The sequence below is a fragment of the Ornithorhynchus anatinus genome, chromosome 2 (genome assembly GCF_004115215.2).
Source record: "Ornithorhynchus anatinus isolate Pmale09 chromosome 2, mOrnAna1.pri.v4, whole genome shotgun sequence".
In the NCBI taxonomy this organism is placed as follows: Eukaryota; Metazoa; Chordata; class Mammalia; order Monotremata; family Ornithorhynchidae; genus Ornithorhynchus; species Ornithorhynchus anatinus.
Genome location: NC_041729.1, coordinates 46408311 through 46423884, shown reverse-complemented (window position 1 = coordinate 46423884; position 15574 = coordinate 46408311). Strand labels below are relative to the sequence as shown.

The 15574-nt window shown below is 53.3% G+C and overlaps 1 protein-coding gene and 1 long non-coding RNA gene across 4 annotated transcripts in view; one reads left to right on the top strand and one right to left on the bottom strand.

Annotated features, from left to right (window-relative positions):
- The window catches only part of REXO5 (RNA exonuclease 5), a 37988-nt gene extending 24787 nt beyond the window's left edge, over positions 1 to 13201 (top strand). For all 3 annotated transcript variants that reach the window (XM_007657573.2, XM_039911095.1, XM_039911096.1), the window contains 12 exons: positions 737 to 875; positions 987 to 1081; positions 2156 to 2258; positions 3058 to 3203; positions 3598 to 3709; positions 4537 to 4647; positions 4806 to 4943; positions 6514 to 6606; positions 7673 to 7892; positions 9930 to 10117; positions 11479 to 11588; positions 13032 to 13201. In XM_007657573.2, the coding sequence (XP_007655763.2) occupies positions 737 to 875; positions 987 to 1081; positions 2156 to 2258; positions 3058 to 3203; positions 3598 to 3709; positions 4537 to 4647; positions 4806 to 4943; positions 6514 to 6606; positions 7673 to 7892; positions 9930 to 10117; positions 11479 to 11588; positions 13032 to 13104 (1528 nt within the window). In that variant the 3' untranslated portion in view covers positions 13105 to 13201. The remainder of the gene's footprint in view (positions 1 to 736; positions 876 to 986; positions 1082 to 2155; positions 2259 to 3057; positions 3204 to 3597; positions 3710 to 4536; positions 4648 to 4805; positions 4944 to 6513; positions 6607 to 7672; positions 7893 to 9929; positions 10118 to 11478; positions 11589 to 13031) is intronic.
- LOC114808186 lies at positions 872 to 14589 on the bottom strand. The gene is made up of 3 exons (XR_005659750.1): positions 13907 to 14589; positions 4034 to 4176; positions 872 to 1019 (listed from the first exon to the last, which is right to left on the bottom strand). It is a non-coding gene; the product is annotated as an uncharacterized LOC114808186 (long non-coding RNA).
- Positions 14590 to 15574: the final 985 nt, after the last annotated feature.

Sequence of the window (15574 nt, the reverse complement as noted above, 5' to 3'; positions counted from 1 at the left end):
TGCCCAAGGGCCCGCAGCAGATGAACGGTGGAGTCGGGATTAGGTCTTTCCCGGGCCTGTGCTCTATCCACTGGGCCATGCTGCTTCCCAAACCCGGGACCAAAGAGTACCATCAACCTCCTTTTCCCTGTCTAATCACAGGAAGAGTGTATTATCTGTGGACAGAAAGACTTCCACATCTTTCTGGAGAACGCCCCTCAGCTTCCGTTTGACACCCCCACTCTCCCTCTCCTTTCCAGGTGAACGGGCTTTTTAGGGCAGATTTTTACTGAGTGTCCGTGTCAGTTGGATTCTCTGATGTGTAAAACTCTTGGCCTTTCTCCTCTGTAATCTGCTTTTGACCTCATGCCAGCAGAAGATTGCTGACTTCCTTCCTAATCATCATCATTATCTGGTAACTGGCAAGCAGATAGGATTTTCTGTCTAATAAAACCCTTGTCAGTCTGGTAATTTGGCATTCAAATAAGGCTGCTCTTTCTTACCCTGCTTTTATAAGTTGGTCTAAAGGCTTAATATACCACAAGAAGGAAAATCTATTTTTTTCCCCCGTGTAGGAGGGAAAGTTTAGGGCTGCATGTTCAGGATATACATCTCTCCAAATGTGGCAGGCTGGGAGTCTGTAAACATACACGTGCTGATTTAGAAATTGTTCTCGTATGAAATGATTTCCCGGGACGGCTAAATTAATTAGTGAATTGAATTAATGATCTCTCGTCATTTTGCTTTCAATTCGGAGGTTCTCGGGCATCACAAGGGATACGCTCCGACCAGTGAAAACAAAACTAAAAGATGTCCAGAGGAAGTTGAAGAGTCTTCTTCCACGTGACGCGGTATTAGTGGGCCACTCTTTAAATGTGGATCTCAAAGCTCTCCAGGTGCGTAGCCTCTCAAGGATCTGGTTTTTTAAGGCCAGGCCCACCTTAATTGGTTCCCCGGTCATCGTCTGCTGCTCCAGGAAGATGGTCACCGTTCCTTTCTCTCTGCAGATGATTCATCCCAACGTGATCGATACTTCGTTGCTTTATGTAAGAGAATTTGGACGAAGATTCAAGCTCAAGTTCTTAGCCCAAGCTGTTTTAGGGTAAGTTTACTACTGGGGGGGCGTGGAGATTGGGGGTGGGGATGTGTGTGTGTGATGGAAATCCATTTTAACACCTGCATTCATGCCCAAGCATATTTCTATTTTTATTTGAAGCTAAAATGAAATTCCTTGTCTTGGCAGCAGGGTCAGGGCAGAGGAATCAGCTCTGCCTTTTATAGTTCTTTGGAAAGACGTGGCTTAATTTCCTGTAGTTCCTGTTTTAGAATCTATGCTCAGAAATAACTTAAAGCATTAAACAACCTCATAGATTAAGTCCCACGGGAGAGGCAGGGGCACTGATTTAATGGGAAGGAAAGATGAAATGGCAGACAAGCACATGGGGTCCTATTCTGCAATCAATCAGTCGGTATTTATTGAGCTTACTGTGTAATAGCGTAGGTAGACACGATCCCTGCCCTCGAGAAGCTTCCAATCTAGCCGGGGAGACATTCGCTACAATCAATTAGAGGTAGGGGGACGGAAGAGACCTTAAGTACATACTGTGCCATTGGGAAGAGGGTGATGCAGTAGTCGGGGGGGGGGGGGATGAGAGAGAGTAGTCGGGAAAGACTTCCTGGAGGGCTTCGACCCCCGGAATTGTGGTGGAGGCTCATTGGGCACGCGCGGTTTGGAGAGTAGGACGACGTTCCTGGCATTTTGGCCCCCTCTGCCTCTTTTCTCCCCCGACAGCTCCCTAATGTGGCAGAATTCAGGAAGGGGGAAGAATGTTCCCTCCCGCTGCTTCTGCGGGTGCGTGAAATTAACAGTTGGACTGGGAGGGTGGGCGCCTTTCCAGAATGCCCTGGGAGGACTGACAGGATAGGCTCCGTCCCCTTACTGCGCCTTTTCTGATCAACAGCGTAGATGGTCAGAGCCCACCAAGAGAAACCTGGATCCATTCTTCCAAATTGCTGATAATAACTGTGGTATTTGTTAAGTGCTTACTGTGTGCCAGGCATCGTACTAAGCGCCGGGGTGGATAGCAAGTAAATCGGGTTGGACACAGTCCCTGTCTTGTGCCACGGAGAGAGAAGTAGTTCACTGAAACCTCTCCCGCCTTCTGACCCTTTTTAGGAAGGAAATACAGAGTCCTGAAAGGGTAGGGCACGATTCCACCGAAGATGCCGTCACCGCCCTTGAACTGGCCCAGTATTTTATCAAGCATGGCCCCAGGAAGGTTTGTGCCTTTGAATACTTTAGCGGGGTGGGTGTGGATGTGCATCAGTCAATGGTATTTATTGAGCGTTTACTGTATGTAGAGCACTGAACTAGGCACTTGGCCCACGCAAGTGCTCACTGAGATGCTTTTTTTAAATATCGTGTGTGGCTTTAGGCCTCTTACTTGCCTCTTGCTGCAAGTCTCTTTTATTTTAAACCGGGTTTGAAATTTGAAAACATTTCTCTCCTTCAGGGCTTTTTCGCCCTCAAGGAATCCTCTGCTTCTCATTGTTCTAAGCACTTAGAAGAGTAGGTAGACAGGATCCCCGCCCTAACAAATAACGAGTCGAAACTGCTATTCTTCTTTCATTTAGCCTCGTTTTGCCACTTCCTGTTCACACCTAAAAGATGGATCTTTTGTGATGAATTATTGTTCCTAGCTAAGCAACCCAAAACACTTCCATTGACCATTGAATATTCAAGAAAGCAGCACATTCTAATAGAAAGAGCACAAGTTTAGGGAAGAGTCCCAAGCCACAAGCAAGTCATTCCACCTAAGCCTCAGTCTCCTCATCAGCAAAATGGGGATAATAATACCTATCTCTCCCCGTCTCTCGGGGGTATTGGTGAGAAAGCTCTGAGGACAGTGCTGCCGTAGAAAATCAAGATGGTAGGTTTCAGAAGTGTATTAACCTTTGGGAAACGACCAAATCTGAATTAGTAGGAAGATACACTGGGTCAGCTTTTGAGTTGAGTTCGCTAAATCTGGAAAGAGACACTTGGGAAACCGTCGTTCACCCGCCTTTTCTCCATTAAAGATCGCCGAGCTGAAGCTGGACATCTGCCTTACACCCCAAAGGCCATTTGCGAGCCCTGAGCAGAAAACCACTTTGTCGTCACCTCCCAACGGGTTCCAGGCACAGTCAGAACCCCAAGCAGGACTAACCCAGCAGCAGGATCCAAGGTAATCACCTGCCCGTTTCCCTGCCTTCCTTTTAATGGCTTTAAGTGCTTCCTATGTGCCAGGCACTGTACTGAGCGTCACCGTGGCCTTCTAAACCCAGTGGGACCTTTTCTTGTCCTGGCTCAGGGAAGCACGGGGGCAGTTCATGCCTCGAGTTGTCCCAAAACGAGTCCATCTTCCCTCTCAAGGAGGAGAGTTGCGATATCTCTGAACCCGCCTTTCCGGTCGGGTGTTTGGCGGCTGATCTAACATGGGCCAGTAGACGTTTGGACCTTTGAAGGGAAGTGGGGCGGGGGCTCCCTTTTGTCCTGCCCCTCTTTAAATGAATCTGAAGAGTCGATTATCACTGGTGATGGCGGCGTCTCCCACAAGTGCCCATTCCTTCCTCTCTCAGGGATTTAGACCCCGTCGGTCGAAAATATCTCCTGCTCACCGGGAAGAAAGATGGGAATAAACTCACTTCTCCCAGCTCTCCCAAGAGTGTGATTTGCTCTTCCAATCAAGAGGTAAGAGACCTGCAGTCTTTGCCGTCCAAGGAAATTCTGCCCCACTACTTCTCTGATCTTTCAAATTCAGCTGACACTGCAGTCCCCTTAACGTGGAACCCCTAGAGCAAGCCCGCGTTGAGCCCATGAGCCTTCAAAAGAGAGCCGTAGTAATGACACCGCATTGCGTGTGTCTTACTTTTTTGGAAGTTAAGCAAGAAAAGTGCCCCCGCCAGCGCCCGTGCCAATAATTTGCATCAATTTGGCAAGCCTCAGAGATTTAATTTCAGTGCAAAATCTTGTTTGAGACTCCACCAATTGTTAGAAGAACAGAAGCTCACCCACCTCCTTGCCCACGGTAGTCCGTGCCCCAGCGGGAACGTGGCCGTCAAGGATGAGAGAGGGCGAGTTGGCACCACAATCAATCAATCAGTCCCTCTGCTCAGGTTCTCGGGCCGGAACTCCTTCCATCTGTTTCTCCTGAGTTCCTGCAGGAGAAATTGCAACAAAAATAGTAATGATAATTGTCTTTGGCAAGTGCTTACTGTGTACTAAGTGCTGGGACAGAACCAAGATAATCAGGTCAGGCACAGACGTGGGCCCTTCTCCAGCTCCTCGGCCTCCTGCGTCAGTATAGAAACGATCGTGATAAAAGCCACAAGGTTCATTTTTGGCAGCAGAACAGGATTCCCGGTTTCCTACCCGTCAATCAGTGGTTAGTTACTGAGTGCTTACTGTGTGCAGAGCACTGAACTGACAACTTGGGAGAGTTCAGTAGAACAGAGCTCCCTGCCTACAGCGAGCTTACAGTCTGCTCATCTCTGCTCTGTTAACATGTTTCCCTCCAGGTTCTTCAGGAAGCCAGAGAGCGGGTGCCTTTGTCTCCCTTCAGCGTAATTCAGTTCTCGCTGGGGACTGAGCCCCTGCTCCCTAAGGTCGCCGCAGACATGAACGAGAAGGTAACACAGTCTGGTGGGCCAACTCAAACGTTTTGGGAGATGAAATCTGAGAATACGAAACAGTGTTTGGGTGGGTTCCGAAAGTACCGCGTCTCGTAAGTTGAATTGTTGTCTCTCCCGCCTCCTCTAACCCCTGCTCGCTCCGTTTGTTTCCACAGATGAGAGCCAAGTTGGTAGCGATGTCTACAGTTTACGCGGGACCTTTTAGGATCGGCATCAGCCTCCGGGCTCTGAAGAAGCTGTTCCAGAGCTGCGGCCCGATTCGATCGATACGGACGGTTCCTGAAACTTATCAGGTAAACGAGGCTAGAGAAGGGCAGTCCATCAGGACCGGGAGGCAGGGATAAAGACCGTGGGTTAGACGGGACTTAATGCAGGGGTTTCAGAACAGGGATTGTCCCATCCCAGTGGGGGGATAGCCCGGATAAGCAGAAGGAAAAATAATCACGGTGGTATTCGTTAACCGCTTACTATGTGCCAGACACCGTACTAAGCACTGGTGCAGATGCCAGGGGATGGGGTTGGACACAGTCCCACGTGGGGCTCACAGTCTTCACCCTCAGTTTACAGATGAGGTGACTGAGGCCCAGAGAAGTGAAGTGACTTGCCCGAGGTCACACAGCAGACAAGCGGCGGAGCCGGGATTAGAACCCAGTTCCTCTGAATTCCTAGCCCGCTCTCTGTCCGCTCGGCCATGCTGTTTCCCTGGAATCAAACCAGAAGTCAAATTGGTAGCCCAGCCGGGCTTGCTCACATGGCTGCCCCAAAAATCAGAGCCCCCAAAGCCATGCAGGCTCGGGAGAGCCAGGGGAAGCCACGACAGTCTGAGTCATTCGGTCAGGCGGTCAGTCAGTCAGTCATATTTAATGAGCGCTTACTGTGTGCAGAGCACTGTACTAAGGCCTTGGGAGTGTACAGTATAACAATATGACAGACATGTTCCCTGCCCACAGCAAGTTTACAATCTACAGGGGGAGACAGGCATTAAGAGAAGCAGCGTGGCTCAGTGGAAAGAGCACGGGCTTTGAAGTCAGAGGTCATGAGTTCGAATCCCAGCTCTGTCACTTTGCTGTGTGACTGTGGGCAAGTCACTTGACTTCTCTGTGCCTCAGTTACCTCATCTGTAAAATGGGGATTAAGACTGTGAGCCCCACGTGGGACAGCCTGATGCCCCTGTGTCTACCCCAGCGCTTAGAACAGTGCTCGGCACATAGTAAGCGCTTAACAAATACCAACGTTATTATTAATATAGATTAAAAAAAATTACAGATATGTACACAAATGCTGGGAGGGGGCGATGAATAAAGGGAGCAAGGCAGGGTGACTCAGAAGGGACTGGGAAAGGAGGAAAGGAGGGCATAGTCAGGGAAGGCTTTCTTGGAGGAGATGCGCCTTCAAAAAAGGCTTCGAAGCTGGGGGAGATAGGAGGAGGGAGGGCGTTCCAGACTGTGGTCATGGGCGAGAGGTCGGCGGTCAGATCGAAGTACAGTGAGAGGGGGAGCATTAGAGGAGCAAAGTGTGGGGGCTGGACTGTAGCAGGAGAGTATATATTTGTATTACCCTATTTATTTTGTTAATGAGGTGTACATCCCCTTGATTCTATTTACTGCTATTGTTTTTGTCTGTCTCCCCCGATTAGACTGTAAGCCCATCAATGGGCGGGGATTGTCTCTATCTGTTGCTGAATTGTACATTCCAAGCGCTTAGTACAGTGCACTGCGCATAGTAAGCGCTCAATAAATACTATTGAATGAAAGTAGCAAGGTCTCATGGGTTCTTTCTCACGGGGTGAGAGGGAAGGGCAGACAGCCCAGAGCTGGGGCGGCTGGTCGCAGCTCACCGTGCTGTCGTCTTTCCCCTCTGCAGCCGTACGCGTGCATCCAGTTTGAAGTGCTGGAGGCTGCCCAGCTGGCCGTGGAAACCATCGATGGAACTTTTATCGAAGGGGCCAGAATCAAGGTAGGTGGCACACGGGCCCCAAGACCGGCACCTGGACCTTCTCTGTCAGCAGGTCGAGCTGCCTTCTGGAGCTTCCCTTAATCAGCCAGGACCCTGCCGGGACCAATCCCGGAACGGCCCCAGGGCCGAGACAGAGACGTAAATGAAGGAGACTGAGGTAGAAATGGGGTTCCTCGGTGCGGGGCGAAACAGCTAGGGACTCTCAGGAAGTTTCTAAAACAGGGGCGGGGCAAGAAGTACCAACCCAGTCGTAGAACTGTCAGCTTCAGGAATTACGTAGGTCTCGGCAGGCGGTAAGGAGACTCATTCAGCGATGCTTCCGGGAAGCGGCAGGGGCTTGAACCAGGCTGGTGGCTTTCAGGGTCCATAGGAAGGAGCCGATCCAAGAAATACCGTGGAAGAAAAACCGGTCTGATTTAAAGTCAGCCCGAAAGTACAGGGAGAAGATGAGCCAAAGATGACACTGAGGTTGTAAGGGTCTGGAGCAGGGAGGGTGGTGGTGTTGTCAGCTGTGCTCGCTAAGAGGCTTAGGAGGGAAGATAAGTTCCATTTTTGCGTCTATATCGTCCACCCGGCGATGCTCTGGAGGCAGGAGGAAAAAGGAGGCTACGAAGTAGTGGTTGGGGCCGAGGAGAGATCTGGGAGGCACTCACGTAGAACAGGTAGCTGAAACCAAGGGAGAGAAGGAGCTGGAGCGTCAAAAGCAGCCAAGAGGCCGAGGAGGATCAGAATCGAGGAGGCCCCTTGAGCCCAGGCGGAAGAGAATCACGGCTGACCCTGGAGAGAGTGGGCTCGGGGCTGGGGACGGGTCAGAGTTCCTATGGGGGTTCAGGAAGAGGGTCATGCGGAGGAAATGAAGGGAGTGGGGGTCTGCAGCCCCTGTGAGGAGCTCAGAGAGGAACAAGAGGAGGGAAATGGAGTCTTTTAGTGAGAGGGAGACTTGAATTCCATGCTTTCCCAAAAAGGAATTCCCAAGGCTGTTATAGACTCAAGTCAGCTAGCTAGGGTCAGCTTGGGTTTCTCTTCAGCTTTGCAAGTAAGGACAAACAATTCTTGTCCCCCCCAGGTTCTGAGACCCATCCAGGAGCTGACCCTCGATGTTGACACCATGCTGAGGAAGCTGGAGGGCGATCTCGAGAACCAAGAGGCCCTGTACGTTTCCGGCCTCAACAAGACCCTCACCGAAGAGGCCATACATGAGCAGTTCAGCCTCTTGCCCGATCTGAAAGCCGTCTTCTTGCCCGTGGATCGAGAAAGCGGACGTAACCGTGGCTATTGCTTCCTAAGTAAGTCTGTCAATCTCTCATCCCCTCACCCCGTCATCCCCGCGCTCGACTCCCGGAGCACGTCGTATTTATTTAGGTCTTCAGTCCACCCCGTCAACACTTCTGTTCAGATCTTTATGGTCGGTTGCTTCTCCTGCTTGGAATTTATAATATAATATAATATAGGATCTGTCTTCCCCCCTATCTTTTTTAATATGTTATTTGTTAAGCATTTACCTTGGTTAGGCGCCGTAATAATAATGGTATTTGTTAAGTGCTTACTATGGGCCGAGCACCGTTCCAAGCACTGGGATAGATACAAGGTTATCAGATTGTCCCACGTGGGGCTTACCGTCTTAATCCCCATTTTACAGATGAGGTAACTGAGGCACAGAGAAGTGAAGTGACTTGCCCATAGTCACACAGCGGACAAGTGGCAGAGCTGGGACTAGAACCCACGACCTCTGACTCCCAAGCCCGTGCTCTTTCCACTACGCCACGCTGTACCAAGCGTTGGGGTGGATACAAGCTAATCAGTGTGGACACAGTCCTTTATCCCACTATGGGGCTCACACTCTTAATCCCCATTTTACAGATAAGGTAACAGGCACAGAGTAGGTAAATTGACTTGCCCAAAGGGGCACGGCAGACAAGTGGCAGAGCAGGGATTAGAACCCGGGTCCTTCTGACTCCTGGGCCCGTGCTCTATCCGCTAGGCGACGCTGCTTCTCTTGAGGGCAGGGTTCCTGTCTAACGATCGTACTCTCGCACGCACTTAGTACAGCGCTCTGCCCAAAGTGAGCGCTCAACAAATAATATCGACCGGGTGTTTAAGTCTTGAGAGTTGGAGATAGCGATGGTAGCTTTTACCTGTTTCCAGATAACCGTCTCGATGCCCCTGACGCTTCTGCTGACGTGGAGCGGGGTTTAAAATGGAGGGCTGTAGAGAACAAATCGATGTGTGTGAGACGTGATTTTGACCCCAGGGCTAGTGAGTAAAGTAATACTACTAATGATAGTATTTACTGCGTGTCGGCTCTGGGTCAGAGCACTCTGAGTGTCGAGGTAGGTACAAGATAGCCGGATTGGACGGAGTACGGGGATCGAGTGCTTAATACAGTACACTGCACACAGTGAGCGCTCACTGGTATCCGATGGATGGGTCGAAGTCGAGTTAACGCAGAGCCGCGGCTCTTTTTGACGTTCCCAGTCAGAGAGGTCACGTGAGAGGTGTCGAGAACAGGTACCTCTGTCTGCCGGAGGTTGCCGGAACGTCCAGCTGCCTCTTCTCGAAGAGAAAGGGAAGGGGGTGGCGGGGCAGGCTTCCCCGGAGCCGGCGGCAGGGGCCGGACACGGTCCACCCACGCTGAAGCTGCTGTAGCTCTGACTCCTCAGGCCCCCTGAAAGGTAAAGCTGATCACGGAGCCAACGCAACAGTCACCTAGCTTTGAGAGAAGCGGAATAGCCCAGTGGATAGAGCGCGGGCCTGGGGGTCAGAAGGACCTGGGTTCCAATCCCGGCTCCGCCGCTGGTCTTCTGTGTCACCTTGGGCGAGTCAACTTACCTTCTCTCTGCCTCATTAACCTCATCTGTAAAATGGGGATGAAGACTGGAAGCCCCACGTGGGACACGGACTAAGTCCAACCTAATTAGCTGGTATCTACCCTTGCGCTTGGTACAGTGCCTAGCACAGAGTAAGTGCATAACAAATATCATTAAAAATAAAAAAGACTCGGGTGTCAAGGTCTCTTCCTCCCCGAAGATTCAACGCGCACCTTCCCCTCACTAGACCCCGGGGCCGGGCAGAACCAAGCTGTGCTGAACCCAGTGTGCCTGCTGACCATCAGGACCGAAACATTCGGCAGCCGTGCAGGTGGGGCGGGCACACCGGTCACCGGGTCCCGCAGCCAAAGGGAGAGCGGGCTGGGCCGGCGGAGCAGCCCCAGCTTCTCTCGTCGCCGGGGACCATCTCCCTCCCAGGGGCGAGTGCAGCACCGGGGCTGCTCGCCCCCCCGGGAGACCGCCGACCCAGCACGGGTGGGGTCTGTTGGCCTTTAGGGTTCGGAACCCCGGCGAGCGCCCGGGACGCCCTGGACGTCTTGAAGAGAGGGACCGGGCGGCGTCGGGGGCTGAAGTGCCGGAAAGCTCTGACTCCGAGCCACCTCCACGAGTGGGCCCGACAGCGGCCCAGAGATCCGTCGGACCCCAGCCTCCCCTCCCGGGCTTCGGAGTCGCAGCCTGCCTCGGTGAGTGGAGTGTCCCGCCCGGGGAGGGGTCCCCGGTCCGCGGTCCGCGCCCCCGCCCTCTCAAGGTCAAAACGCTATCTGCGACTTCCCGGCCCCCGGACCGGGAAAAGAAAGGGAAAGACCACCTTCCTCGGCCTCCTCGCAGTGGCATCGCAAGCCACCGTAGGGAACCGAGGAGGGTGACGGAGGGAGAAGCAAGGCTTAGAGGAGAAACTCAAGGAGTGGGCAGACGAAACGCTTCCCGCGCAGACAACAGCTGAAGTAAAAACGCAGCAGACGGCCCTGTTGAAGAGAAGCGTGAAGAGCGGGGAATGGACGCGATCTGGGGGGACACCACCGCATACCCTCTCAGCAGAGCTGGCCTCCTTCCCTCAATCAGTCGATCAATCAGTGGCGTTTATCGAGCATTTAGTGTGTGCCGAGCACTGCACTAAGCGCTTGAGAGAGTACACTATAACAGACCCGATCCCTGCCCACAGCGACTTCCTTCCGCTCCACTCTTCTTAGTATCGGTTAGGAAATCGACAAGGGGGAAGAATTCTTTTCACCCTGCCCTTCTAAACCACATGGAAATTAGTTTTTCTGAGGAAGAATAGGGGGAGGGGTGCATGGGCTAAAATGTTGGAGAGCCATTGTTCAGAGAGAGGTGAATCATCCAGCGCTTCAGCCCCTGGGCTCAGCTTCCACCTCCGCCCCCCATTGGGAAATCTATTTCCCAGTCACCATCTTTCTCAACCCCATGCAGAGAGCATATTAAGCCACTCTCCCTCCTTACCATGCTTTCCCCCCACCGGAGCCACATTCTCCCTGGGAAACACCAACGATCTGTGGCTTTCTTTGTCTAGTGGCCGGCAGGGACTCCGCCGAGTGCTGCAACGCGGTTTTCCAGAAGGCCCTGGGGCCCGTCCTACCCAGTCACCAACTCCTACCCGGGGCAGGGGGGTGGGCAGTGGGACAAGGAGGGTGGAGCCGGGAAATCAAAGCGAAGAAGAAATGGCAGAGCAAAAGCTGATTGGATGTGAGGGGCAGGGGAGAGGAGTCACAGATGATCCTAAAATCGCAAGTTTGGAATCGGGAAGAACCGGGGAGGGTCGGGGCGAGAGAGAAGAGGCGGTCCGTTACCCGTAAGGTGCCGGCGGGGCGTGCGGGAGATGGCCCGATATGCCGAAAGGGGTGAGCACCGAGGGTTGAAGGAGGGACGTCCAGGGCCCGGTCTCGAGCCTTCACTGACGCCCACAACTACCGGGGGAGGTCTGCAAAAGAAGGAAGGGTCAGAGCGCGGGTGAGAACCTACACCCCCGTCTCCCCGCCAGCCCCGACCCCTGTTTTGGGTGGTGACGCCAGGCTTCTGGTTCCCACAGGGAGAAGACCTGAAGAAAGTCACCCGCCATTTAGACCGGAGGATTAAAAGCCTACACGAGAGCCTGCGCCCCAGCACTCTCTGCGTCATCCTCCTGCCCGGGGTGAACAGGTAAAATGCCGCTGCCTGGGGAGAAGCTAGAGCCAACCGGCCAGCGTCGAAGCGAGCCGGCCCCAGGGGGCCTTCGCCAGAGCGTGGCCCTGACCCAGCTGTCGTCATTAATGGCATTTATTGAGTGCTTACTGTGTGCGGAGCACTGCGCTCGGCTTAGGCTCCGAGTTTTTTTAATTATTATTATTTTTTATGGCGATCGTTAAGTACTCGCTGTACGGCAGGCGCCGTTCTAAGCGCCGGGATAGATACGCGAGCTAATCAGGACTCACGTAGGGGCAGAGATTCAGTGGTGGTCACAGAAGCCCGGGCGAGGCAGCGCTCTGGGCCCACCCGCTAATAATAGTTCCTGCCGCTCGCTCCGGGGACTCGGATGACACGCCGAAAGGAGGGACAGGTGTTAAGTGGTGACGTTTAAAAAATAAAGGCAGGCTGAATCATGTCCTACTTTAAACAGCCTGGTGGGTTTGGAAAGCCGCAGGAGAGAGAGAGAGGCCTGCAAGCAACCAGAAAGCAAGTGCTAAAAGGACTTAAAGGCTGCAGCGAGACTCTCCCCAAGGGTCCAGGAGGAGAGGTGGGCTCGTCCACGGGCCCCAGGCAGCCGTCCTGTTCCATGAGACCTGGCCGGTGGCCCGGGCAGGGGGCGAATACGGTCACGCCTCAGCCCGGCCACTTCAGAACTCCGGCAGCCCCAAGGCAGGGAAAGGCGGGCCTTAGGAGAGCGGGGAAGTCCATTAGAACTTCTAAACCCACCTACGGGGTTTCTTGGGGGGGCCCCCTGGCTCTCCCCTCCCAAGGCCCCGGACGATTTTAACTGCTCTCCCCTCTCCCTTCCCGCCCCCGCTGCAAACAGCCAATTCGCCCCAAGGCCGTCGGCTCCCCCTGCAGCCGAGGTCGGCTCTGCTTTCAGCCAGAGGGCCTAATCTGAGGAGCAGAGAGAGAGTCAGTAAGCTGCCGGGACCACCGACAAACGCGCTCTAATTCCGGAGCCCCCGAGGGCAGGAGCAGCGGCGACGCAACCCAACGGCAGATGCAGAGGGTCCTCAATCACAGGATGGGTGCTGCCCCATCCCAGGCCAGAAGGCAGCCATCTTAGCTAGTTCCAAAGAGCCACCTTCTACTCCTTAGTAAACGGTCACCCTAAATTTTCCGGTTTTACTGTGAACATTGGAGTCCCTATCACTGTGCTAGGTTTAACTCAGGGAGCCAGGAGTATCAAACGCCAGCCCTACACCAGCTCCAAAAATCCATGAAAGGATTTATTGGAAGACCTCTAGTTCCAGGTCTTCACACCTGGATTAATGAATGCCGATTTGTATTGATGGTCTCTCCGTGTCTCTCTCGTTCCTCTCCACACCCCGACTCCGGACTGCTCAGGACATTACAATAGTTTGCCGTTCCCCCAAATCCTAAAACCTGACCAATTCTTCCTGTTCTTTACAGTGCGCACGGATCCTTACCCGGCCTGGGGATGATGGGGATCAAGGATGACCTGGGAGGTGCCCGTCTGTTCTGAAGCGCCTTAGCTGTTTCACAGCAATCGCTTTCCCCTGCTGCCTTACGCCGCTGCCCTAAAGATGCTGCGGGAGGTGAAATAAAGTGATCTGAAGCCATTCTCATCCCTTCTTTGGCCCCCGGGTGGGCACCGCTAGCACACGCTAACTCGGCAGATTCTGTGAGACGGGAGCGGGCAGCGGGCTCTGACAAGCAGTCCGTGCCCGGGCTCGGGTTTTGCCCTTGAGACGCCGGGGTTTGGAGTCGGCCGTGGGGGTTGGGGGCTTCGACCGCATACAGATCACGGTCTGCCCGCTGATCCCGGAGTGGTGAGGCAGACTTCCTTGAGCCAACCTGGCACAGCTCCATCCCTGTCTTTTCTCCTCAAACACCACGCCCGGTTCTCAGTGAAAAGAGCGCCCAGAGAGTCACTCCCTAGTCAACGCCCCCACGGAGGCGCAGCATGGCCTAGTGGGAAGAGCACGGGCCTGGGAGTCAGAAGACCTGGGGACCAAACCTTTCTCTGTTACTTGTCTGCTGCGTGACCTCGGGCAAATCATTTAACTTCTCTGGGCCTCAGTTATCTTCCTCTGTAAAATGGGGATTAAGGCCGGGAGCCCCTTTCGCAAAGAAGACAATTATAAAGCGTTTAAAAGAAGAACAGCCGAAGTCAAACCCCGGGTCAGCCACCTAGCAGGTCTGTGTCTCCCCCGGGGCAGCCGAGCCTCTCCCACTTCGATCACCAAAGACCTCAAACCAATCACTCTCAGCAGCTTGAACTCCAAGCCGGGGATGCGGAGATTTTAAATGACCGCAAATCGTACCTGGAGGAGAAAGGCTCTCGGTCCCATCCAGCGCCTTTGTCTGCAGTCCGTTCTCTTGTGCGATGCGCTGCTCCCTCTCTGCTTCCTTCTGCGCTGCCACGAGGCCCGTTCCAAGAGGCGCATTCCATTCACAGATGGGTTATGCGCCTTTCCCTCCCACACCCTTATATTCAATTCAGAAAACCCAGACTCAGGCCTCGCCAGAGCAGCTGCTAGAGAACTGGTTTCGGAAAAGGACAACTCCCAAGAATACCAATATCTCCGATTCGAGCCCCTTTCGCCCACATTTACATAAGCTAGAGACAGACAAGGGGGGGGGGAAAGCCCCAAATCGAGATTATCCGTCACGGAAGGATATCTGATTCTGGGGAAAGGGAAATGCACGGTTACAGCTTTGTGACTCAGGCACTTTAGAAGCCGAGGTAAAGTAGCTGAGCTCGGACCGAGTCTCCCGATCGGCGGGATGGTCAAGTTCCTGGGATCTCCATTCCAGAGGCAATTTTCAAAAGCACCTGGCAGCTTCACCCGTGAGATCGCCGTCCCCACGGCAATTCTCCACCAACACAAACAGCAAACAAAACAATCGCCCTTGGCGGCACCCCAGACTCCGTTCCCGCAGCGGCCTCCCCGCTCAAAGAGCATCACAGCCCACGCTCCGCATGTCCCGAGCCCCTTTCGGTGCGAGGGCGGCTTCCGGATAAGAGTCTGAACCCCTGGAGAGACCGGGGCTTCTCCGAAGCTCTTAACTAGGAAATGATTTGGAAAACTGCTTTCTGGGTAACGATATACTTCATATAGATTGTGAGCCCCTCGAGAGGGGCAGGGTCCGTGTTCAATTCCCACCCACGTACTCTCCCATCACGCGGTAAGCGTTTAATAAGTACTACTCTCGTTTTAGGCCCCGAGTCGTTTCCGACCCATAGCGACTCCACGGATACATCTCTCCCAGCACGCCCCGCTCTCCATCCGTAGTCTTTCCGGTAGCGTATCCGTAGAGTTTTCTTGGTAAAAATACCGAGGCGGTTCACCGGGGCCTTCTTCCGCACAGGAAACTTGAGTCTCCTCCCTTGATTCTCAAGCCGCTGCTGCCCAGCACAGGTGAGTTTTGACTTGTAACAGATGGCCGTCCGCTCACTAGCCACTGCTCAAGCCACAAGTGGAATGGGTAGGCCTCTGTTTGACTCTCCCTCCCGTAGCTGAGACTGGTAGAGGACTGGAAACTCTCCTGGTGTGATCCTGAGGGGAAATAAGTATTCTTACTACTATTTAATCCCTGCTAGCTCACAGGCTTGAAGCCCTGGAGCAGTGAATTCTGCAATGGAGCCAAGACTTGGGTCGGCTTGCCCTCCCAAACTCTGGATGTCCGTCCAGTTCCATTTGAGCTGACCCCTCTCTGGGGAGGTGCCCTGTGTCCCCTTCCAGGCAGTTCTGAGGGAGATCTAGAGGTTATGCTCGGAGCTCAGTCTTCCCCTCTGAATTTTTTTTTTAAGCAAGCTAATTAGGTTGGACACACTTCCGTGAGGGTCAAAGTCTTAATCCCCATTTTACAGATGAGGTCATTGAGGCACAGAGAAATTAAGTGACTTGTCCAAGGTCACACAACAGATGGTAGAACTAGGATTAGAACCTAGGTCTTTCTGACTCCCAGGCCCATGCTCTGTCCACTAT